The sequence below is a fragment of the Protobothrops mucrosquamatus genome, unplaced genomic scaffold, assembly GCF_001527695.2.
Source record: "Protobothrops mucrosquamatus isolate PMUCROS unplaced genomic scaffold, P.Mucros_1.0 scaffold_199, whole genome shotgun sequence".
Taxonomy (NCBI): domain Eukaryota; kingdom Metazoa; phylum Chordata; class Lepidosauria; order Squamata; family Viperidae; genus Protobothrops; species Protobothrops mucrosquamatus.
In genome coordinates, this window is record NW_015386275.1 from 259,267 (window position 1) to 285,223 (window position 25,957).

Genomic DNA, 25,957 nt, shown 5'->3' on the forward strand with positions numbered 1-25,957 from the left:
TCTGATGAGTACAAATGTGAATAAAATTCAGTAAATGCCTTTTTAATCATTTCCTGTTGATAAATTTCACGCTCTTTGACCAAAACTTTAGATATGAGTCTAGCTTTTTGTCTTTTGCGTATTTGGTAGGCCAACCACCTTCCAGGTTTGTTTGCATTAGCAAATGTATTATGTTTAATATACTTCAAATTGGTGGCCATTGAAATATTCTTGTTTAACCTCTGGCGCATATTCTCAGGAACCTTTGGGAGGTTTGCTTCTTTTAAATAAGGCTGGATTGCCTCTTTAGAAACCGTCTCCGCCTTATAAAGTGTCTCATAATAAACCTTCGTAATTTTTTTCATTAAATCATTATGGCAGTGTAGGTTACCCTCTGAGTCCCGTAGCTTACTTATTAATCTTTTTTCTCTTTCTTTTTTTAATCTATATGCAAGCCATCTCCCTGGTTTATTAGCATTTTCAAAGAAATTCTGTTTAGACCGTTTAATCTGTTGTGCCATTGTATTTGTCTCAAGTAAATTTAATTTGTGTTTTAATAATTCCATTTGTATTTTCAGCATTTTCTTTTGTGGGTCTGATTGTAACTCAGATTCCAGGATACTAAGTTGTTCTTTCAATCTATGTTGAATATGTTTCTTTTCCTTATTCTTTTTGGCAAGATAAGTTATAGCCAAACCTCTAAAATATGCTTTTGCCGTGTCCCATACAATTTGAATAGAGGTTTCTTCTTTTTTATTAACTTTTTTAAAAAAATCCATTTCTTTTGTTGCAAATTATAGAAATTCCTTTTCCTTCAATATTGATTTATTCAATGACCATCTCGGTCTTTTCTTAAATCCTTTCCAAATCATTTTAATTGGATTATGATATGCCCAAATGTATGATTCTATTTCAATTTCTTGTATCATGGTCTTTAAATCAAAAGAAGTCCATATCATGTCTATTCTGTTTCTAGACAGGATACATGCCTTTATCCAGTCTTTAACAGATAGATAACTCAGAAGAACAAACCAGAGATAATTGCTTTATTCTGGGAATCCTAGACAAACTTACAGTTCGTGGTAGGTCCTTCCAAAATAGGTCTCAGCAATCTGTTTGTCCCACAGGTAAATTGACATTAGATTTTCCCTTCTTCTCCCAAGCGTCACATGGTGGGGTAATCATGAAGTCTGCAGCCGTGAGGCTGCATGTGGTGGTCAGAGAACAAAGGGCTGATTCCAGGCTAGCGTCCAGGGATGCCTTTGAAGCTCCGCCCCCTGACCCTTGCTCCCTCCCCTTGCCCTGTTACATAGGGATACATAGAGTTATACAAGATACATAGAGTTATACAAGGCTAAATGGATTAAATGGATCTATGATCCAGAACAATGTCAATTCTTGACCACGATTTATGTCTATTAGAGTAAAAAGTATATTGTGCTTTTTCCGGATTCATCTCTCTCCAAGTGTCCTGTATACAGAGTTTATCTTTCATTTTTAAAAGGGATTTAGATAAGATATTGCTTCCTTTTTTCCCTTGTTTGTAACTTTTATAGTCCCGTACTGGATCAACAATTGCATTGAAATCTCCAAGTATACACAAACTATAATAATTTAAGTCCACAAGTTTATCATATAATTGCTGAAAGAAATGATCTTGTTTCTCATTGGGAGCGTATATTGCAACCATCAGTATTTGTTTTTGGTTCCATGTGATCTCAACCATCAATATTCTTCCCTCTTTGTCAACATAGATTTGTTTTGGGTTTATCTTTTCTTTTATATATAGAGCTATCCCTCTTTTCTTTTGTGATGCCAAAGAGAAATAAAGTTTACCTAGTTTTGATTGCTCAAGGATTCTGGAATGTTGTAACTTAATGTGTGTCTCCTGGAGACAAATTATGTCCATTTTTAACTTTTGTCGTCTGTGGAATATTTTACTCCTTTTTGATGGGGAGTTAAGACCATTTATATTTATTGAAAGAATTCCGATTTCCTCCATGGTTTCAATTATGTCGAGATCTCAATTTTCTAGGAGAGCTTATCTGTCTCTGATCTTTAGGTCTCACATCTTCCTCTGATTGAGTCTTTTTAGGCACTTCTTCCTCCATTTGTTTAGATGTTCCTGCAGTCATTTCCTCTGATTTCTTAGGTTCCGCCTCGCCTTTCTCCAAGAAGGCTCTATGATTGTTAAAAAAATCCTCTGCTTGTTGTGGAGTGCTCAATCTGTATCTTTTTGTATCCCCAAAATTAGTAATCCTTCTGGAATCAACCATCTGAAATTCACTCCTCTATTAGCCAATTTCCTTGTTAAGAATTGGTTTTCTCTTCAAGCTTCTCTAATTCTTCTTGGAATCTGTTTGAGAACTACCAGTTCTTTATCTTTATATTTCAGTGGTTGATCCCTCACTAATCTCAGGATCTCATCCCGTACTGCTCTTTTACTAAATCTAACATGAACCTCCCTAGGCACTCTATTTCTTCTTGCATAATTTAAATTCACTCTAAAACTTGATCGACTTCTCTTTTGATTTGATCCATTTCCATTCCAAATAGATCCGCTAATAATTCACTCATCAATAGTACCAAGTTCTCATCACTTTCTTTTATCACATTTTGAAATCTTAGAAAGTATGATGCACGTTCCATCTCCATCATTGCCATACTTTCTTCCAGCTCCGCGTTAGGTTGCGCCAATCTCTGATTTTCATCTTGGAGAGCTTCTAATTTCTGGTCCACTACTACTGACTTGTCTTCAATATTTTGCATTCTTTGTTGAGTATCTGACATCGCCTGTTGAAAGGCTTCCATTTTTTGATCCATCTTAAGCAAATCATTTTTCAAATCTTCAAAGTCCTTTTTCATTTCCATTTTAGAGTCTTCAAAATCCTTTTTCATTTCCATTTTAGAATCTACAATTGCCTGGAGAATGGCTTGCATATCCTTCTGCTGAATGTCCGGTTGTAAAAACGTTGTAATCGATTTTTGAAGTGCTGGACTGACTGAGGTTGATGCAGGAGCCGAGGAGCCCTTCCTCACCCCTTTCGCCAAATTTGAAACACTCATCTTCATTATTGTATTTATTTATAATCCATCATCAAGCCCAATGGCCCAATTAGTTATAATCCAAAAATAGGGCCCGATGGCCAATTATAATCCACCGAAAAGCTCAGGAAAGAAAAGAGATAAGAAAAAAAAAGATATAATCCAAAACCCTCAGTAAAAAATAAATATAAAAATATCCAGCAAAAGTATTATCAAAACATAGGAAAAAATATAAAAAGGAATAGCAAATCTCTAGGCAAAAAAACAAATAGAAAAAGAGAAACATAAAAAATATGTTTATATCCACACAGCAAAGCTGACAAAAAAGGAATAATAAAAAAGAGAAAAAAAAGAATATCCAATTTATAATCCAATTAGAAACATAAAAATCTTCTTCTGTGGTTCCCTTGTTTTAAAAAGAATAAAATAAATCCTGAAAGGGAGCCAGACACCAAGCAAAGACAAAAAAACAAAACAAAACAAAAACAAAAACAGTCTCTCTTAGTAATCTCCAAGCGAGGTAGGAATGTCTGGGCAGTCAGCCAAGTGTCTGGGCATTGAGCCAAATTCCACAGCTGAATCAACAAAGTTAATGTAGCAAAAGAACAAAGGAAAAAAGTTACAAAATAACCACCAGGGGACGCTGTTTTTCCCCCTGCCATTTACATAGGGAGAAAGTAAAAGAAAAAGAGAAAGTTCCAGCAGTAAATACACAAAACTATCGTTCTATAAAAGAGCAATTAAGGTGGCTTTTCCCAAGTAGAATAATAATGGGTCTTCCCCTCTATAATAAGACAAGTTGGTTCCTTCAATGTAACTTCAATTCAAAAGATTTTCGAAGTTTTAAAATGCTGAAACCGCCGCTTTTCGGGAGGGGGGAAAGTAAAAATCCCCTCCTCCTCCTCCCCTTAGGCTTCCAGCTTAACTTTAAAGGCAGGCAATTTTCTCAAAGGTCCGCTTTGCAACAAAAACTGATATCATCTCACCTGGACCAGTTGCTTGCTTCCTGAAACAGCTGACTCCTGTCTCCGGTGATCTGCTGAAGATGGCGGCAAACGCGAAGCTCTCCGCCTTTCTCTCGCTGATTCCAGAGGCTATTTTGAGTTCAGAGAGCCGGCTATCGCCGGCTCCCTTTCCTCAAAGAATTCATCTCTCGGTGGCCAACCCTCCAGGGTGGCATTCAGCCCTGCTGGGCCCACCAGTGACAGAAAATCGGACCCTGGGCACGGAGAGTTCGTGTCCCAGGGTCTACAACCAACGACATCACCGGAAGCACTCCCCTCACTGGAAAGTCTGTAGCCAAGATAATCTAATCGGGTCTGGTGAAATTCACATTTTGACAATTTGGCATAAAGCTTGGCATTCAATAGTTTCTTTAACACTTCTCTCACCAGCTTTATGTGATCAGTCATATTCGTGCTGTATATCAGGATATCATCAAGATACACCCAAACCCCTTTGTACAAGTGATCATGTAGGACCGCATTAATCAACTGCATGAATACGGCTAGGGCCCCCTGTAGTCCAAATGGCATGACTTTGAACTGATAGCTCCCCATAGGACAGTTGAAGGCAGTTTTCCACTCGTCTCCCTCTGTTATTCTCACCCGGTAATATGCCTCTCTCAGGTCTAATTTAGTGAAGACACTCCCCTTAGCCAGATGGGTTAATAAGTCCTTTAGGAGGGGGAGGGGGTATTTATTTTTCACACTCACCGCATTGAGACCCTTACAGTCTACACAGAGATGAAGAGACCCATCTTTTTTCTCTTTGAACAACACAGGGGCTCCCACGGTAGATTTGGCCCATTCGATGAACCCCCTTTCTAGGTTTTTGTTCACGTATCACTGCATCTCCTCCATTTCGAGGGGGGACATAGCATACATTCTCGGGCGTGGGAGTTTGGATCCTGGCACCCATTTGATAGAGCAGTCATTGGGTCTGTGAGGGGGCAGGGCATCACATTCTTTTTCACTAAATGCCTCCGCCAGTTCCCGGTATTCATTGGGGATGAGTGGTTCGCCTGGCGGCAGTGAGTCAGCCATGTGTGCTCGCTCATTGGGTGGCCTAAGCTGTCCCGCAACATCGGTTGAATCAGCGGGAGGTTTAGGCCCTATAGTAGTCTCACAGTTCTCATTCCTTTCTCCCACCAGATAAACAGCTTCCATTTGTCCAACCAGGCTAGCCCTAGGATCACAGTCTCAGTCATTTTTGGAGCCACTAGGAAGCGAATAAGCTCCCAGTGTGCACCTATTTCTAGGTGTAAGGGCTCAGTTAATTGTGTGACAAGAGTCCCTCCCATCAGGGAGCCATCGGCTTGCTCAAACCTCAAGCCATCGGCTTGCTCAAAGCTGTTTTGCCCGTATGCCCATTTTCATGGCAAACGGCAGACTAATAATGCAGCAGGTGCATCCAGAATCAATTAGCACGTTTAAGTCCATTTGTGCCCCAGACTTAGGGATTATAAGTTTGGTGGCCAGTGAAAAAGGCGGGATTTTTCGACTCACCATCGGGTCATTCTCTCCTTCATCGTCGCTGTCAAAGGAGGGTAGAGTAGGGGCGGGTCCACCCGGAGTCCTCCTGTGTGTGGGGTGTAATCTGGGCAACAGGTTCTTGCGTGACCCGGTTGGATTTTTCTCTCGTTAGCCGCTGGGCAGGTTTCCTTCTCGTCACTGGTTCCGGTCTGCTCTGCAGTTGGGGGTAGGGCACTGGACAGGTTGCTGCTCGCTGTCCCTCTTCTCCACACCAAAAACATTTATTTGACGGGCCTGCATGTGGCCTGGGTCTCTCAGCCATTGCAGTAGTTGGAGGTTTTTGTGGGGGTGATTGCTGTCCGGGTTGCTCTGGTGGCTGCTCGGATTCAGGCAGGGGAGACTTCTTATAGTGGGTGAGCTGAACATCTAGCTTCACCGCTGCCTGGTACCATTCTTGCAGCTGATCAGGTACTGCTCGATAGATGCAGGCCTGAGAGAGGTGATCGTCTTATCCCTCGATGAAGTGATGGATTAGGAATTGTTCAGCCCACCCCTCTATTTGACCTGCTATTTTGCGAAATTCCCACATGTACTCCAGGGCAGGCCTGCCGGCTTGTTTTATTTTGTGGATTTGTTCTCTTGCTTTAAGACCAATAGATGAGTCCTCAAATCTTTCTCTCAGGCCTAGGAGGAAGAGGTGGGGGTCCTCCAATTCGGGGGCTTGCTCATTATATAAATTGTTCAGCCATTCGGATGCTTCTCCCTCTAGGCTGGATGCAATCACATCCACCATGGCCCCCGGGTCCGGGTAGAGGTAGGCCCAGCAATTCAAATGAGAGCGCACTTGGTTGAGGAAAAAAACCAGCTTCTCTGGGTCCCCATCGAAAGTTGCTCTGAAAAGTGATGCAATTATAGGCTGTTGGGGGCCCCACAGTGCTGTTGCTGCTGGCCCCATCCTGGCTGCAGATTTATGCCCAGGGGTTGCACTTTTGGGGGCTGTGGCCTATCATCTTGCTGCTGGCCCCATCCTTGCTGCAGATTTATGCCCAGGGGTTGCACGTTTGGGGGCTGTGGTCAATCTCCTTGCTGTGGTCGTTCTCACACCAGCTGCTGATCTCCTGGTTTCTGTACCACCCCAAGCTGTTGCAAGGCCTCTATTAGCTGTGGCAAGTTCAGAGATTGGTTTGCCAATCTCCCCATTGCTGCATAGGCCTCAGACTGGGATTCCCTCTCTCTTCAGGGCTGGAGTCCCTGGCAGAGGAAGACAGGATCTGAAAGGCTTTCTGATCTGCAATGGAAGGGCTGTAGGCTCCTCTCTTCCGGAATTGATTTCTGCTTTTCACCTCTGGGTTTTGAAATCTTTCCAGTGATTCACCCAGGGCTTGAGTGGCAGGCGATTCGTTAGCTGTCCACCATTGTGCTTTTGAAGTCTCTGCTTCCAGCTGGGAGATCTGCCAGAGTTCTCCCTCCCCCGGCTTGCCGGCTGTCGCTCCCCCCCCCCCGGGGAAGCTGTTGCTGCTGGGGTGCTGGCTTGAGGCAATCTTTCTTCTTCCATAATGAGATCTTCCCCGAATCTTTGTCAGCCTATCCCTTTAGTTTAGGAATAGTGACCGGGGCCCGGGACCCCTTAAATGGTTAAAAAATTTTGTAGATCTTGGCATGTTGTCAAGGTTCCGACTAATGAAACACTTCCAAGAACTTCCAGGCATTGTTTATCCTAAAAGTCTTTATTAACAGTATAACAGATTGTCGGCACATCATGGATGGATGCCAAGATCTGAAGTCTCCACCCTAAAGCAGTTATTTTTGCTACCATTTTCCCTCCCTCTTTTGCTGTCATGAGTCACGTTCTCCAACCAGCCTGGGGGGCAAAGGTTCACTTTCTTCTGATGCCCACGCGAATTGCTCTCTCTCTCCATTCTCATCTGAGTTAACTCTAAAAGTGCCAGACAGTTCTGCATATTTTGTCAAAGCAAGAATATTCAATATTAGCAGTGTTGACACCTTTTTTACCACTGCTGCCACACTGCACTTTTGAGATGCAAATGTAACCTTGCCAGAAATGTAGCAAAAGTTATCTGTATTGTTTACACAGTTTCATGGCATCTTGGCTTCTGAGGGAAAATATCACGTAACTAATCAAAATATGTAAGAATTAACACGTTTTATATTGGAGGTCGATAATTTCCCAAAATCTGTAGACCAATGAGATGTGCAAAGAATAATAACAGAATGTAATGAATCAAACCTCCTTCCCATTACCTTTCATAGACAGTAATTATATTTAATTAGGGTTTGAAAGCCTTATTTAGTAATAAAAATGAAACTGAAAACTCAAAATCTATACTTGCTTTCATCTTTTAATGCTAGCAGGAGCTTTATGAACAATATATCATAAACCTAATGACTTTTCATCTTTCAAGAGCTTTGAAAGCTTTTTATAAATCTTATGTTGAATGCTTTTATTTACTGTATATGACTTCCTCTATGACTACTGGAGCTGGCAAGCAAGCAACTGGAGTTGGGAACAAAAAAAGCCAGCTGCCATCAACAGCCCAGTTGGAGAAAAGGATGGCAAATAGACTATTACAACAAAAGGGCAGAACAAGAATCTTTCTCTCTCTTTCTCCCTCTCCCTCTCCCTCTCCCTTTTAGCCTTGTGGAAGGACATAAAAAACTGGTTCTTTCCCCAGGGGTTGGGTTAAGTGAGGTGGGAGCCTCTGGCTGGCTTTGTTGGAGCAGTTTTTGTTTTATGGTTTTCACTTTTTCTTGGCTTTATTGTTGTGAGCTGTACAGATTTGTATTATAGATGGATAGCTGAATAAATATTTAAATAAATAAATTCTCTTATATTTTCTTCCACCCCGCACAGTTCTTAGATTCCATAGAAGCTGAACTTTCTCATTATATTTTATATTACACTAAACTTACTTACCTGACTCTGACCTTGAGATGCCCTGGAAAATTTCTTTTAAGTTGCCTATATTTAATGCTGGCACAAATTTTGTTTGTTTGGTTAGCAAATTTATTGCAAGGAAACTGTGCTGAAATATGTAAAGCATTATATCGAAATTTAGGCAACAGCAGAATAATTCTGATTAGTATATTTTTCAATTTTAGTCTACTTTAAACAATGCAAATCTACATTTATATGATAAAATAAAATATGCATTTTATTTATAAAATTTATTGGTATACAGTATATCAAGGTGAATATAATGAATATCTAAAGAATATATATTCTATATATATATATATTCTATATATTAGCTTATAAGTGGTTCTGGTTAACCTAGAGTTCTATTCTGAAATGGCTTGTTTGCTTGAATATGAATCCTTTCACTTTTGAAAAACATTGAACCTGAACTATACAAGTTTTGCTCCCAGATTTCAATTTTCCAGGGAGATGTTCCATTTTTATTACTATTTCTTTGTCAGTTTTTTTCTGCTATTCCTGAAAATATATACAGGTTGAGCAAGTATTTTAATTTACATTGCCTATGTTGTGTATATTTATACTAATGATTATTTAGGTACCTTAATTTTTATGCAAATAATACACCATAATACTTATTTGTGCTTTGGCCCGCTCTTGCTGTACAGTTCCATGGGCAACAATTAGTCTCTAAGAGTTTTGATCAGATCTCATTGAATTGCATCTCTTATTTCAGTATTGGTGGATTTTTTTTTCAATGTCAGGTTGTTAACCTGATACCAACCTTCTCCTCCTCCACCTCTAGGCGTAGGACCAGCAATAACTGAGTTATACTTTAATATGGTATATTTATCTATTATTTCCCTAGAAAGTGGTTCATAGGTTGTATTGATGTACAGAATCTTAATTTAAGACACTACATACTCTTTTTGTATCATTATTTTTGTTTTGCAAAATTGTTTTACATTTTTCCACATCCTTTCTTGGAAAACGCACATAACATTGAATTAATATTTCAACTTATTATATTTATGTTATGTGCATGTTTTACCACTACAGGATCACAGTGATCTGATTAGATTCTATATTTTCAAGTAAATAACAAGAAGACAATTAAAAAAGACGTAGGACCTTTTTCACTATGAAAATACTACATATATCTTATTATATTTACTGTAAAAAAAAATCTGCATTGTTTCAATGTTTGTTGTTTTGTTTTCTTTACTTAAACATTTAATACAAAGTAATTTTTTCTGTATTTTATATTGTTTATATTGTTCAACATATTGCCAATCATTCATTATTCTCTATTTTTTATTTTTCTAACAGCTGGAAATGATGAAAAGAAAGGCCAAAGATCTGTGATGGCAATAAAAGAAGAAATTCTGAATGCAAAAGGTAACTCATATAGTCTTTTCTACTATATAATGTTACACATTTCCCAATTTATTTTTTTCTTGTTTTAAGCTCTTTTTATGTACATTTTTTATAATATACATTGCTGAAAAACCAACTGATTCTTTTCCTTTTTCTGCAACTGATTATATTTCTAAAGGCTCTGTCCTTCCATTTTGTGTTTTCAAAAGAAAACGTTACAAGAATTTGACAGTAAAAGGTGTCAGTGCTGCATTAAATGATACTGATAATCTAAAGCGAAGTAAATCTTTACACTTTTGTAATATTAAACAATATATGATGAGTGGACATTACATGAAATGGGATTTCATTTTCATTTTTTCTTATACAGTTCATTAACATGCTAGCAGTCCTATAAGGCTTAGCCTAGTCATATCTGGCCAATTTGTAGAAAGAAAACCCAAATTTACTATTAGACTTATTAAATTCTTTACAACATATCCTCACAAGGGAGGGTTTAATTAATTAAGAACTAACACACTTAACATTAATTGTGTGGTGGTAGGCTTTTTGACAGTATGACAAAGTATGCTCTAAAATATAACAATTATAGCAGTCATTACTCCTCATCATTGACTTGCTGTACAGAATAGGAATTGTAAATCAAAAAAATACAGAAGTAATTCTCTTCTAAGTGACATAAAATTGAGCTTGAGTAAGCCCACTTAAAAAAAAGTGCACCTTTGGAGAAGGTGACTCTTAAAAAACAATTCTGAAGGTTTTGTTTATACCATTTTATTTTCATGAATCTTATTTTTCACTCAGTCTTATTTTTGTTGCTGTAGGAGCCCACTCTTGCTGTGTTCTGCACACACACCCTTTCCTGCTGTATTTATTACTGCTACAGGTGTTCACAATTGGATAATTTCAACAGAATATTCTCTCCTTCCTCTACCTCTGAATTTTATAATTCAGTACATCTTTAAATTGAGAAGAAGTGAATTTGCAGGCTCCCTGAAGCCCTAGGCAGTATAGATAGTATAGTGATAGTGATAGTACAGATGTAAAAGAAATGTATGTAGCTGTGAATAAGAGAAATAATTTGGCAATAGGTGAATTTCATGGCTCATTTGGGATGTTTGCACAGCTCAAAGCTTTCCATTACAAAAAAAACTATAGAAGCAGGAAGAAGAGTACAGGTGTAAGAAAATCCAATTTGTACAGAGTGCTTGTAAAATCAAATAATGTTTTATTAGTTATCACAAATTCTTTCTATTTATTTTATTTATTTAAAACATTCATATAGCCATTCATCTTTCACCAACTCTGGGTGGGTCCCAAACAAGAATTAAAAGACATATAAAATACATATAAAACATTTTAATAATCATAAAATATAACTATTTAAAACCTAAAGCATAAAAACAATAACAATTTGGATTCGTCCAACTATATAGATCCATTTTACATTTCTCCTTGTTGGGATTCTTTGGAATAATTCTTAAATGAGGATATTTCTGCATCCATGCAGTATAGTGCTAAATTATTCTATAGGTTTACATCTTAGTGGGTTGCAACACTGTCATTCTTGCATTGTGTATTTTAAGGGCAACTTGCTTTAATGGTAATACATTCAAAAGTGAATGAGGAAATCCCTGGAAGAACCAAAACACCCCATATTTCTGCCCAACTGTGTCTACCCTGAAAAAAATTAGAAGAAATTTGGAGTGTGATCACTTATTTTAGGTTGGAAATAAACCGTCCTATTTTGTGCATGCCCCCAATTGACCACCGATCTACAGTGAGGACATTGGGATATCGTTTGGACTGTAGAGTATAGCTGGATGTTAGTAAAGAGAGGGAAGATAGTTAAGACCGATGGGGTGATACTACCAGCAGGCCCCACAGAAGACATACTGTACAGACCAGCTACAAGTACCTTGATATTCCATAGTCACATGGGACCTGATAAGGCTAGGAAGACAGTGACATTCAAGTACTGCCAAAGAAAGACATGTCCTGAAAAGGCAGCTCAATGGGAAGAACAAGATCTGTGCCATTAACAGTCATTAGATACAGTACCCTGCTGGTATAGTGAGCTGGTCAAAGGAGGACGTGTGTGGAGGTTTCCACCCCAGGTTGAACATCCAGAGATTGTATCCTACACCAGCTGAAAAGAAAGCAGGCAGGGTCTGGTAAGTGTTAAACCATGTCATGGGCATCCAGAACACTGAAGAATAATGAATACATGAATAAGATAGCAGCAGATCAAAGATAAAAATCAAGTAGGCAAAGTTCCATGAGAAGCTAAGACAAGACCCAGCATGGGATATACCACTGGCAGCTGAGTTGGCTGACATTGGGAAATCTTATCAGTGGCTGAAAAGAGCTGGACTAACAGACAATATTGAGGTGCTGATTATAGCGACACAAAAATAGGCACTAATCACATGATCCATTGAAGCAGGAGTACTATCAACTAGACAGTACCTAAGGTGCAAATAAGTCCCAGAAACAGTCCAACGCTGTGGCAGAATATAAAATGTGGGCAGGAACAGCATATACTCAATGACACAATTAAATATTGTGTTTCCCCCAAAATAAGACCGGGTCCTATTTTTTATTTGCCTCCAATAGAAGCACCAGGTCTTATTTTTGGGGTAGGCCTTACCTCACCTCCGGCACCGACAGTTCCACCCAGCCAGTCTACTTCTTCTGGGGCCGAAGTTCTGCAACTGCATTCAGGCCTGCATTTTGCAGTCAGACCTTTCCAGAAGACCTAAGTAGTACCGAGTACCGAGTTATGGATTAAATCCATAGCTTGGTGCTTGGCTGCTGAGGTCTTGCAGAACTGAGCTATGCAGTTCTTGGCTGCAGAGGCCTTCCGGGCCTGTGATTGAGAAATGCAGGCCTAGCTGCAGAAGATGCCTCAGAAGTGGTGGGTGGGCGAGGAGAGGGTGGCTGCAAGTTAGTGGATGCGGGGCGCATGAGCCAGCTCCACAACCCCACCTTAGCTTGATTTTTAGGTATGTACCTCGCCCCAAAACTAGGGCTTATTTTTGGGGTAGGGCTTATATTAGGCCCAACCCCAAAAATCAACTTAGGGTGTCAACTTTAAAAATGAACGTGGCTGTAGCCATTTTCCCTATTCATTTTCATTTGACACATAGAAAGGTGGGGGGGGGGATTTCCAGGTGCTTGGCTAGTCAAAATATTCTTTTGTCCTGTGGGAACCAAGGTCATCGGCTGCTCCCGACACTGCAGGCTGGGCATTTCGTGAAAAGCCCGCCAAGATGATGTATTGGGGAACATAGTTGATTGCATAGCTTTAGAGGTAGGATTTCTTAACTTTGTATTGGGGAATTGTTACGTGTGTCTTCAGACTTGGTTTCACTTTTGACATGCCGATACTTTGTAACTAATAAACATGTTGTTTGAGAAATTTCCAAGCCTCGGAGTTCTGCTTTATTTCTGTCTGTTGGAACCTTGACATTAAACCAAGTCTCTTAAAACTTCATTTTTTCGGAGTGCTGGGCTCCGACTGCCTACCCACTCACTTTTGGGAGGGTGGTAAAGACTCGGCGAAGACTCGAGATGGAGGAGAAAATTGAAATTGCTGCTAGTCGCAATGGGAATGAGGCTGTCAGAGTGCAGGCTGGCACTCCAGCCCCCGAGGAGGCATCCCTGGCAGGGGCTTGGCTGAAAGCTAGGTTGATCCAACCTGGGAAGCTGGTGCCACAGGATGGAACTACAGCCCTGGCGGACCTCTTCCAAGCCAAGGCTGCCTCTCAGCGCAGAAGCACTCCTGTAACTGCTGGAGAGGAGCTCTTATTGCTGCCGTCCCAGGGTTCTTCATCTGTGGAGAGCAAGAAAGGAAAGGGGTCGATGGAATAGGATGAGTGGAGATTTCAGTCCGCAGTCCACAGCCCCTCACTTGAACAGCTGAAGGAGAAGTTTGACTGACTGGAGGTGAGGGATACGATCCCTGTTGCCCAGGAGGTGGGTGCCATTGGGGAAATGCCAAGAACTACCCATCTCTTCCCCCCCCCCCGGCTGGAGCTCCAACCCAACTGCCGGAGCCCGAGCTGCTTTGCCCATCCCCCAACCAGCTGTGATATCAAGCCCTGTGTCCCAGCCAAGTTTGTTGCCATGACCTCGGGATGCCAGTCCCGAAGTCCAGCCAAGGGAAGTCCGGAGAGTAGTTTGGCCACATACCCAGGACCAGCAAGCCGCCCAAGCCCAGCAAGCCACCCAAGCCCAGCAGCAGGTGCAGGTAGCTCTGCCGAGGTTTGAGCTGTCTCCCATCAAGCCCACCTATAATGGGGATCCCAAGAAGCTGACTTCTTCTTAAACCAGGTGTGGGCTTATTTAGATTGCTACGCTTATGTCTACTTGGATGAAGCTATGATGGTGAGTACTGTGGTGGCAATTTAGAGGGAGAAGCGGCCGACTGGGTGACCAACCTCCATGATGAAGGGGCTCCTGAATTGCACGACATTAATCTATTCATGGAGCAACTGAGGGGTCAGTTTGAAGACGAATCCCGAATACTACTGGTCGAGAAAGAAATCCACGCCTGAAGCAAAGAGGTCGCCCCGCAAAGGAGTATGTCCGTGAATTCATGAGAGTTGCCAAACAGCTGGGGCAGTGGCCTGAGCAGTCACTGATCAATTACTTCAAATGGGTTAGATCGCGATTTGCTTCAAGCCTGCATCATTCGAGATTTTCCTAACCTGTTGCATGAGTGCTACCATATGGCATGATGCTGGACATCAAGCTAGACCGCCCCTGAAAGTCAAGCACCACCAAACCCAAGCCGCCATGCGTCCAAGAACAATGCCTCTATGGCCGATGACCCCAAGCCTCTGCAGCTGCCAATGTCCCCCAAGCACCAGCCAGGGCTCCAATCAAGTACTATCAGTGCAGTCAGATGGGTCACCATGCCCAGCTCCTCACCTCAAACCAGGAGTGTATGAGCCATGGCCGCAAAACCGCAAAGAGCTCTCAGAGGGGGAAGAGAGAAAACCAACTAGGCACCTCAAAGCCTAGGTGTCGAATGTTCCCTTTCTGCCGAACTCGAAGCCAAATCCCAACCTGGCGCCATATGATAGTGATGAGGAAGGCGAGGAAGACCCCATGGTCTTCCTCTTTTGCCATTCCCGCCAGGCTGATAGTACCCAAAACAGAGGCTCACATGAATTTTAAGGTCCTAATAGACTCGGGTTGCACTCGGTGCTTAATTAACTTACCCACTGTGTTCAAACTGGGAATCCGAGCCAAGCTATTGCCCCTGCCCATGAGGTTTGAGCAGGCCGACAGGTCCCTCATCAGAGGTGCCCCTGCCATGCACCTAACTGAACCTGTGCATTTGGAAATGGGTCAGCATTGGGAAATTATCCGATTTCTGATGGTTCCAAAGATGACAGAAGCAGTAATTTGGGGGCTAGCATGGTTAGATAAATGGCGTCCTAACATCTGGTGGGGGGAGGGAATGCGGAAATGAAGACTGGGGACTGGACCCCTCCCACCTGATGCTGACAATAATACAAAGACACTGGCCATCTACGAGATGCAAGGGGAACCCTGTGAAACCCTAAAGACTGTAGCCGAAAACTTGCCGGGGATTCAACTTGTCCCCACTGAGTACCGTGATTTTGCAGAAGCATTTAGTGAAAAAGAATGTGACATCCTTCCCCCACACCAGGCTACGGACTGTGCTATTGAAATTCTGCCCGGTACCAAGTTCCCTAAACCAAGGATGTACTCTATGACACTCAAAGAAATGAAAGAAGTGAGAGAGTACATCGACAAAAACTTAGCTAGGGGTTTCATTCAGCCAGCCAAATCACCCATGACTGCTCCCGTGCTTTTGAAGGAAAAGAAAGATGGCTTTCTGAGATTATGTGTAGATTTTAAATCCCTCAACGCTGTCAGCATGGAAAATACGTACCTACTCCCTTTGATGAAGGACATGTTAGCCCACTTGGCTAAAGGAAAAATCTTAACCAAGCTGGATTTAAGAGAGGCTTATTACTGCATCCAGATCAAGGAGGGGGATGAGTGGAAAACAGCGTTCGATTACCCATTGGGGAGTTTCCAATTTAAAGTGATGCCTTTTGGACTGCAGCCCCCGCGCTGTGTTTATGCAATTGATAAATCAAGTGCTCCATGATCATCTATAAGGGGGTTTTGGTTTACCTTGATGATATCCTTATTTACTCAGAAACCATGGATGAACACATCAAAATGTCCGTGAGGTATTGAAGAGACTGTTGAAAGCCAACTGTATGCAAAACTGTCAAAGTGTGAATTTCACTGGACTCGCTTGGATTATCTGGGGTATCGGATTTTAAATGAAGGGATAGAAATGGACCCTGCCAAAGTTAAAGCAGTATTGGAATGGCAACCCCCGCGCACCCGCAAGCAGCTTCAAAGGTTTCTGGGGTTTGGCAACTTTTATTGTCAATTTATTCCCTCTTTCGCAAATATAGCCATGCCAATAACTGATTTACTCAAAACAGGCAAAGGAGGGGAGAAACCCTGACCTTGTCAGCCATTGCAATGGTCATTAGAGTGCCAGGCAGCCTTCGAAAAACTAAAGAGACTCTTTGCAGCTGAACCAGTTCTTAAACACCCTGATCCTGGACAACAATTCATAATTCAAGCAATGTGGCCATGGGGGCCATTCTCCTACAAAAAAAATCACAGAGGGAAGTTACAATCTTGTGCTTACTTCCCGGAAATTAACTGACACCGAGAGGAGGTGGGCTGTTTGGGAGAAAGAGGCTTTTGCAGTTCATTGGGCTTTGCTGACATGGCATCATTTCTTGGAAGGGGGGGAAATACCTTTTGAGGTATGGACTGATCACAAAAATTTGGAGGCTCTCAAGACCCCCTGGAAATTATCCCCAAGCAAGTTCAGTGGGCTCAGTACTTCAACCATTTTAATTTCACTTTAAAATATTTTCCTGGAGGAAAAAACTTTTTGGCTAATGCCTTGTCTAGAGTGCCCCAGTTCAAGAGCAACCGAGAGGCAGTAATTAACTCCATTATTCCTCCACTGCAATCTGCTTCTCAAATAACAACTAGATGGCACACACAGAAACCCCCTGTTGGTCCTGACGATCGCTCGCTAAAGGAATTAAAGAAGTTAGAGAAGGATGCCTGTTTAAAGATAACAAATCTACATTAACCTTAAGGGGAGGGCTAGCTTGGAAAGGTTCTGAGTTATACCTCACAGATGGCCTTAGGCTCCAGGCATTGCAACAGAGTCTTGATGCTAAGCAAGTGAGTCACTTTGGTTTTTTAAAGACATTGCATCTGGTGCGAAGGCAATTCTGGTGGCCAAGAATGAAAAAGAACATTGAGAGATGTTAAGAGTTGTGCCACTTGTGCTGCCATGAAGAGGCATCCTGCTAAACCAGCAGGGTTATTGCAGCAGGTGGCCGATCCCTCTCCACCTTGGGAGGAGATAGCCATGGATTTTATAGTGGAATTACCTGAGAGCAAGGGGAACACTGTAATATGGACTGTGATTTATCTATTTTCCAAACAGGCGCATTTCATCGCCTGCCCGGGTCTTCCCTCTGCCCAGAAGCTAACCAAACTATTTTTGAGACACATATACCGAACCCATGGTGCCCCAAAGCAGATTATTTCTGACAGAGGGATACAGTTTACTGATAGATTGATAAAGAGGTTTTACGATAAATACCCTCATAAATCTCATCAGAAGCAACATCAGAAAGAAGCAGTATGAGAAACAGGACAGGTACCAGGCCCTGAAGGAGGAACCGGAGACAATGTGGAAAGTAAAGGCTAAAGTGGTTCTAAAGTGATAAGAGTATTTGGGCTATATCTCCTAAGCTGGGAGAATGACTCAGAGCTTTCTGTCTGGAAGAGTGCCGTGCTAGGAACAGCTAAAATACTGCGTAGAACCCTCACTCCCAAGCTTCTGATAGGAGATCCGTGATTGAGAAAAATGCATGCCACTCATAGGGATTAGAAGGGTGGTGGTTTTTTTAAACAAAGTAACTGAATGTCCAATTGCTTGTGCTGTTGAGTTGATCTACAAGTCAAACAGTTCTATATGGAAACAAAACTTTTGTGTTTGCTTTCGATCTGATTAATGGATATGTCCCTGGATGTCAGATTCTCCAACATGTATTAGCGCAAATTACCACAGATATCTGAGTAATAGTGAAAGTTTCTGCTGTGTCAAAATGCTTGGTAGTACAGGTAGTTCTCGAGTTATGAATGTAATGGAGCCTGCCCATTCCACTTGTAATTCAAAAACTTGTAGAGTGAATCTCGTTTGAGGCACGAGATTAGTCCCTTGCTCGTTAAAATGCATGCGGCTCATTAAGCAAATATGAGGTATCTCAGGGTGGGAAAGGCCATGCACGGCCTAGTGCTGGAACAGGCCCGATGTCAATGCTGCTAACATCGGATGTTCTTGCTTTGACAATATATGAAGACACAGCCATTTTCTCTTTAACCTGTGTATTACTTTTAGAGTTAGAATTAGATGGTGCTGGAGGAGAGGGGGAAGAATGTGCACGGGGATTAGTTAGACATAACAATATCTCAGTAGAGTATTTTTCAAGGTTGTTTGTAATAAGAGAAGATAAGAAATGGCGGCTTATGGAACGGGAGGGAAAGTTCGCACTTCAAACTAATTGGAGAATGTGATTAATGACTGTTAATTGGAGGATTGAATTATGCTTCGATACTATGTGTTTAGGGGAGGAGAATTCAGATTTTGGCTTCGCCTATGTACGTGCCGAAGCTATGTTGTTCAATTAAAGATTCTTTAAGGTAAACAATGCCTCAAAGTTCTTTGAAGAGTTTCATCTTTTGGAACCATGACACCCCAAGGCCTCCGTGACCGACTGAGATACCACATGCTTCCCCCTCCCTTTCTGCCATGCTGGACTCACCTGGAAAAGATCCATCTCCTCTCTGCTGCAGTTCCTGGTGCCACCCGGATTTGAGGCCGGGGAACGCTTCCGCATCCCCCCGCAGCCCGATCAGGGCTCCGGAGGCCTTTTCTAGGCTGCTGCCACCCGAATTTGAGGCTGGGGAACTCTTCCGCAACCCCCCCCCGCAGCCTGATCGGGCCTTAGAGCTGGGTGGCAGCGGCCTGGAAAACAAACACCTCCAAAGCCTGGTTTGGGGCGCGGCGAGCCGCAGAAGCTTCCAAGGGCCTGATCCAAGCCTTGGAGGGGTTTTTCTAGCTGTTTGTTCCAGGAACGAAGGTTGGGGGGGGCTTCTGCATGCCTCCAGAGGTTGGATCCAGCCCTCAGAGGCCTGTTCCAAGCTGCTGCCACCTTGAACAGAGCTCCGGGGGGCATGCAGAAGCCTCCCCAACCTCCGTTCGTGGTGGAAATGGCTAGGAAAACGCCTCTGAGGCTTGGATCAGGCCCTTGGAAGTTCTGTTCTGGGCGGCAACAGCTTGGAGCAGTCCTCTGAGGGCTGCATCCAACTCTGGAGGCATGCAGAAGCCCCCCCCAACCTCTGTTCCTGGTGCAAATGGCTAGGAAAACGCCTCCAAGGCTTGGATCAGGCCCTTGGAAGTTCCGTTCCAGGCAGCAGCAGCTTAGAGCAGTCCTCCGAGGGCTGAATCCAACCTCTGGAGCCCCCCCCAACCTCCATTCCTGGCACCAATGGCTAGGAAAATGCCTCTAAGGCTTGGATCAGGCCCCTGGAAGTTCCATTCTGGGCGGCAGCAACTTGGAGCAGTCCTCCAAGGGCTGGATCCAACCTCCAGAGGCATGCAGAAGCCTCCCCCGGCCTCCATTCTGGGCCACTTGGAGGAGGGCTCCGAGGCTTCGGGGACAACGGAGTCACTTTCTCCCCCAGCAAGAGCTCCAGCAGGCTGGATGCGGGTGCGAGTGGCCTGGCCAGTTGAAGGCTTCAGGCTTTCTGTTAGGCAGGAAGGAGTTGGGGGCAGGAGCAGGAGACAGGCACCTTTCGCGTAGAGAATGAAAGTTTCTGAGGTCCATGATTTGGTGCAACTTCAAACACTCGCACGAGATCACAGACTCCAGAAACTTCCATTTTCGGCGTGAAAAACATTTCCAAGCCAATTCTCCTCTCCCTCAAAGGGAAAGAAACTGCAGCAGAGAGGATTTTTTCAAGGTAAGTGAGTCCGATGTGGCAGGAAGGGAGGAGGAAGCAGTTGTAAGGAGTGGGGGGAGAAATAGGGTGAATATTGCAGTGCCACTGAAATCACTCGTAAGGGCGAACGATTGCCGTGGTGCCACAATATTCGTAACTTTGGGACTTGCTCGTAAGCACTAGGGGGTGCTCATCACATAACTTCGAACAAGCGTTAAGTGAATGCTCGTAACTCGGGGATTACCTGTATATTGAAATTTATCATTGTGGCATTTGAAACCATTCAGAGCTAACATAAAGAACTGTTTCTATACAATGCTTCAATTTTGCCTCTTTAAAATTGTGATCCATTCAGGATTGCTAAATGTTTGTGATCAGTTTGGCTATAGCGATATTTGAAATTAGTTCTATTATATTGAACTCTCATAAATTAATAATATAGTATCCCTCTAGAATGATGATCTTGGATTATAAAAAGTCTTTCTTACGTTTATTTTTCTTTTCTTTGATTACTTTTCTCAGTAAAGTTCTAAATATCTCTTTAACTATTTATAGTTCAGTTGCAATCATCCTTATTAAAAAAATATTCCAGCACAAGATACAGTCTGGATTGACTGTTAATGGAATTTAAGCAACTTTGGATTGATTTATGTCCAGATGAATGGTCACAATTATGCAAACTTTTCTAATCTTGAATTAAAAATCAACAAAAGAAATGTCATGTAATGTGATCCTTGGTAATCTGATTGTAATGACATTAATCATCTTTAAACTGTTGTTCATTCTTGTCCATAAATTATTGCAATTTTAATTATGGACTAGGCAAGTGAAATTCTATTCATTTATTGTAATATAAGTCAACAGAGCATGTTTTCGAGCCATCACATATATAAACCTAAGTAAGCTGCAACTACCTAACATTTACATGATTGTATTCCCATCAAACATTTACAGAAAGGATGATTTTCTTAAATTGTTAGCTCAGTTCATTATTAGACATCCTGAATATTTTAAATATTCCAACCATACATATTTAATAAAACATTTTGGATAGTTGGAGACAGCCTAATACGTTAGGCATCTCTAGACTTAACCTCACATTTATTCTAAGCTCTTATTCAATGACATGAGTACAAAATGTACATTGCTAACAGCTACAGAATTAATACAGGTAGTCCTCGAGTTATGAATGTAATGGAGCCTGCCCATTCCATTCGTAACTCGAGGATTCGTAGGAGTGAATCTCGTACCTTGAACGAGATCACTCCTTGCTTTTACACATGCATTTGCTAGTTGAATGCATGGTTCATTAAGTGCACATGAAGTATCTCAGGATGGGGAAGGCCATGGGGAGCCTAGTGATGGAACAGGCCCCAAAGGCCTCCCCGACCCACTAAGATACCTCATGCTTCTCACTCCCTTCCTGTCGTACTTACCTTGCAAAGATCTGTCTCCTCTCTGCCGCTGTTTCTTTGCCTTTGAGGGAAAGTTGATGGAAGTCCCTGGGTGCCATAATATCCCGTGAGTTCAGGCACCAATCCTCTTGAGCACTACCCTATGTACCGAGGTGCATAGAATGCTGTTATCTTCCTACTGAAGCAGTACCTATTTATCTACTTGCATTTACATGCTTTCGAACTGCTAGGTTGGAGGAGCTGGGGCAAGAACGGGAGCTCACTCTGTCACGTGGAGCTTGGGTTTTGAACTGCCAACATTCTAGTTGACAAGTTCAGCATCTTAACCGCTAGGTCACCATGTCTCCCTGATAAATACTCCTTCAAACTGGGTGTTTTGAAGATGTGTTTTCAACATTTCTTACTCTAAATTAGACTGTCACTTGTAATACAGCCATACAACTAATACAGCCACTTGTAATACATACAGTTCATTAGTGTATTTCACTCATTAATTGCAAAAGGGGCTAGATTTTTGTTAGGAGAGATCATTCTTTCAGGCTTCCCAGGAATCGTGTTTTCCTTTTCACATACCTGCATTTAGAGATGCCTTGGGGTCTGCTTTTTGCTGGAAGAACTCCAGGCAAATTGTCGCTTGCTAATGTCTGGCAAGGAGTGCTGACACAATGTGTTTCAGGAGCCATGTCTGGAATAGGCTGTTTCAGGACAAAAAGAAAAGATAATTCTGACTTCAAATCAGAGACAGTGAACAAATGTGTAGCAGAAATAATTCATTTTGTTTTCTCAGAGTTCAGACATCTTGCTCATGATAGTAAGGTATTGAGCTATTTGGCATTTTGGAGAATGGTGCAAGGAATAAAGTCCACAGCAAAAGGAAACAACTATGAAAGCCACAGTGATGATCACGAAAAAAATAAGATATTTGGGAATCCAATTGACAGTGAGATGCATCACACTTAAAGAAGACAACTATGATAAATTAATAGTGCAGATCAGGTCTGATTTGGAAAAATGGGGAAAACTACAGTTATCTTTAATGGGTAAGATAGCCACTATTAAAATGAATGTTCTTTTGAAAATGTTGTTTCTATTTCAATGTATACCAATTCGGCTCAAAAAGGATTTTTTTACAAATTTGGACAGACTTATTTCAAAATTCATATGGCAAGGGAAACGACCGAGAATTAGATTAAAACTATTACAAGACGCTAGAGAAAGAGGAGGATTTGGCCTACCAGACTGGACAATGTACTAGCAGGCAGCGGCATTGGTTTGGCTAAGTGAGTGGATGCATCTCAAAAATACACGATTACTGGCACTAGAAGGTCATGATCTACAGACAGGGTGGCACACTATTTTATGGGAAGAAAGACATTTAGCCCAGCAGTACTTCCGGAAGCATTATATTAGGAGAGCATTATTGGATATTTGAAAAAAAATAAAAAGAAATAATTATATGAAAATTTCCAATTGGGTGTCTACATTAGAAATGTTCATACATCCAAATTTGATGAAATGAGGGGGTGCTGCCACCTATAAAGACATTTTGAATGAGAAAGGAGAATTAAAAACGAGAAATACTTTAAAGGAAGAAGGAATCGAACTGGAATGGTGGGCATATCTTCAAATCCAATCCAAATTTAATAAAGACAAAAAGGAACGGGGCATAAAGCAAGAATCTTCAGAATTAGATAAAATGTTATTTAGTAGGGAAGGCAAGACCATAAGTAAATTATATCGATATCTATTAGAACAAGATATGATTGAGGAACAGGTGATAATTTGGAGTAAATAATTTGGGCACAATATTGATTTGGATAATTGGCAATGTTTATGGGAAAAAAACCTAAAAATTACTTTGGCAACCTCCTATAAGGAAAACCTATATAAGATGTTTTATAGGTGGCACCTCCCTCCCACAAGATTAGCACGAATGAATAAGGGGAAATTCCCAATATGTTGGAAGTGTGGAGAGACCGTTGGGAATTACTACCATATGTGGTGGAAATGCACACAGGCACAAAAATTTTGGAATTTATTAAATAAATGGCTGGAAGAAATCTTGCTAATAGATATAGAGGCCAAACTGGAATTTTTCCTACTGGGAATTATAGAAAGAAAATACAAGAAAGATATAAATTATTTATTACTGCATATAGCAACGGCGGCACGAATAGCCTTCACTCAAAAATGGAAAGAGAAAGATATTCCAACCGAAGAGGAAATATTATTGAAAATCCTCAATTGCGCAGAAATGGATAGACTCACATTGGAACTCAAGGATAAAAGTGAAACTAAGTACTATAAAATCTGGGAACAATTCTATGTTTGGATAGATAACAAGAGGGCATCCAAGACAAATGTATAGTGTTAGAATAAAATATAGATTATAGACAAATGTATATTTAAAAGAAGAACTATATGTCTATATGAGTACTAATGTTACTGTAAAGTGACAGAAGATGTATGTAATGTTACTGTAAAGTGACAGAAGATGTATGGAACCAGCGACATCATATCTTTGTCCAATGTGTTTTTAATTTTGTATTATTAATAAAACTTTAATAAAAAAAAGAAAGCTGCAGTGATATTGTGGGTATGTTGTTGGTTGATATGATTAACATAATGAGGTTTGGTGGGCCTTTAACAGTCCACAGCAGAAACTGTTTCTTGCTTCTTTTGGTTGCAGTAAAGATCAGGCAAAAGTACAGTGATATATTTTTCAGACTAAATTCAACTTTACTGTATTGCTTCATTCATATCTTTTAATCCGAGACATGGGGGAAAGGGACAGGGTGTGCAAACATAATTGTGTAAGGCAGATTTATGCTGATTTATTTATAGTGAAAATCTATTTTGTGAATGTGCAATATCCTATAACACAGGGCTTTTCAACCGGTGGTACGTGTACCACTGGTGGTACACGACCACCTGACTGGTGGTATGCGGCATCGCCTTCCTCCTCCCCCCCGTGGTGTCACCTTCCTCCCCCCCACTCCGCTCCTTCCCAGTTCACTTGTTTGTGGAAAACATGCTGCTTGGCAGCAGCCTGCACAAACCCTACCGAATGTGCCCTGCAGGAGGGCACGTGAAGAGCGCAGGCACAGAGCAAGGCCCCGCCCTCCCCAGGGACTCATTGTGCAGCAACTGGATTGACTTCTTCTCATGCACACAGGTCAGCGGGATCCGTATCGCCCTTCCCCTCCCTCTTCTTACTTCACAAGTGCTAGCCTGATAGGAGACAGAGCCGTCCATTCCCTCGGCAGGAAGGGTTTGAGACCGCTTGAGTTGCAGCCCTGAGTGCCAACATCACAACCGCCCCTCATTTTCCCCCTTCTCTCTCTCTCTGTTGCGGCCTCACGCTCTTCCATCTTCTTTTCCTTCCCCCACGAGCTTGCGACACCCCTCAGGGCCCTCACGTTGCTTCCCGGAGGACTCATCCCGTGGCAGCAGGTGGGAATCAAGGCCCACGTTTGTTTTGCTGACGCGCGCCAGGCAAAGCCAACAGAAAGCGGGTGTGGAGGGAGAAATGCATCCGCCTGACTCACTCCCCCCAGTTTTACAGCATTTAACTCAGTTTTGCAGCATTTAACCCTTTCCCATTTCTGTGACAGCCGGTCTGCCCACCCACCCGCCAGTTTCCCCTTCCGTTGCCTGTATCGCAGGCTTAAAGTCTGAAACAGCCAGGCTCTTGGCTGACTGATTGCCTTTCTCCCCCCCATCTTTTCGGGAGATGCGCCTTTGCAGCAGGCTTCCCCTTCCGTTAGTTATCGGAGGTTTGAAAGGCAAGCTGCTCCCGGAGTGTAAAAGTAGAGGGTCCAAACAGTGAGAGTGACGCAGTTCTCCAACTCTCTGCTTCAGGCTGAAAGGTGGGGACCGGAGATTACTTCGCCCGAAGGAAGAGTGACTTGGTGGTGATGTGGGTTTGTCTCCCTTTGGGTTTGGGTTTGGAGACAAACCCACATCACCACTCTCTTCCTTCGGGCGGGTGCAAATGTAACTTAAGAACGGTAGCAATGCGGCCAGAAATGGGCATCTCTCGACAGCGCTGGGGAGAGCTATGGGAAGAACGATGTACACAGAGAGGATCGGGGAACCTGGCTTGAACGCTGGGCCCCAGTACTGGAAAAATGACTGGGAGACGCAGCTGGTTCGTAACGTACGTGCCTGGAAACGGGAGATGAACCGACAACATCCCTGCCCTGCCTGTGCACTCTCCTCTGCCTCTGCGCGCGCACAGGCAGGGCCGTGATGTCAGGCAGGGCCGTGATGTGTTGCTGCCTGCCAAAACCAGGCTGGGTTCTGGGCGGCGTAGCAGAGGACAATGGAAGGAAGGAAGGAAGGGACAATGGGAGCTGTAGCGCTGCAGCCTTCCAGTTCCGTGAGCGTCCCTGCGCCATTCGGCTGTGGTCCAGGCCTCGCATTCATCAGCTGTTCAGCGGCCGTGAGACAGAGCCTTTCAGCTTAAGGCCGTGCCATTGGCCCTTGGCTCCCTGCCATGGCCTCATGCCCATCAGCAGTTTGGTGGCTAAGAGTAGGAGCCGCTCAGCTGTTCGTGTGGACACCCACGTGGCCTCGTGCCCATCAGCTGTTCTGCAGCCAGAAGTCGGAGCCGCTCAGCTGTTGGTCGGGAC

General features: G+C 42.6%; 1 protein-coding gene across 1 annotated transcript in view; it reads left to right on the forward strand.

Annotated features, from left to right (window-relative positions):
* DHRSX (dehydrogenase/reductase X-linked) overlaps positions 1-25,957 on the forward strand; it is a 308,329-nt gene that overhangs the window by 48,186 nt on the left and 234,186 nt on the right. The window contains exon 3 of the mRNA XM_015825462.1: positions 9,763-9,831. Within this exon, the coding sequence (XP_015680948.1) occupies positions 9,763-9,831 (69 nt within the window). The remainder of the gene's footprint in view (positions 1-9,762; positions 9,832-25,957) is intronic.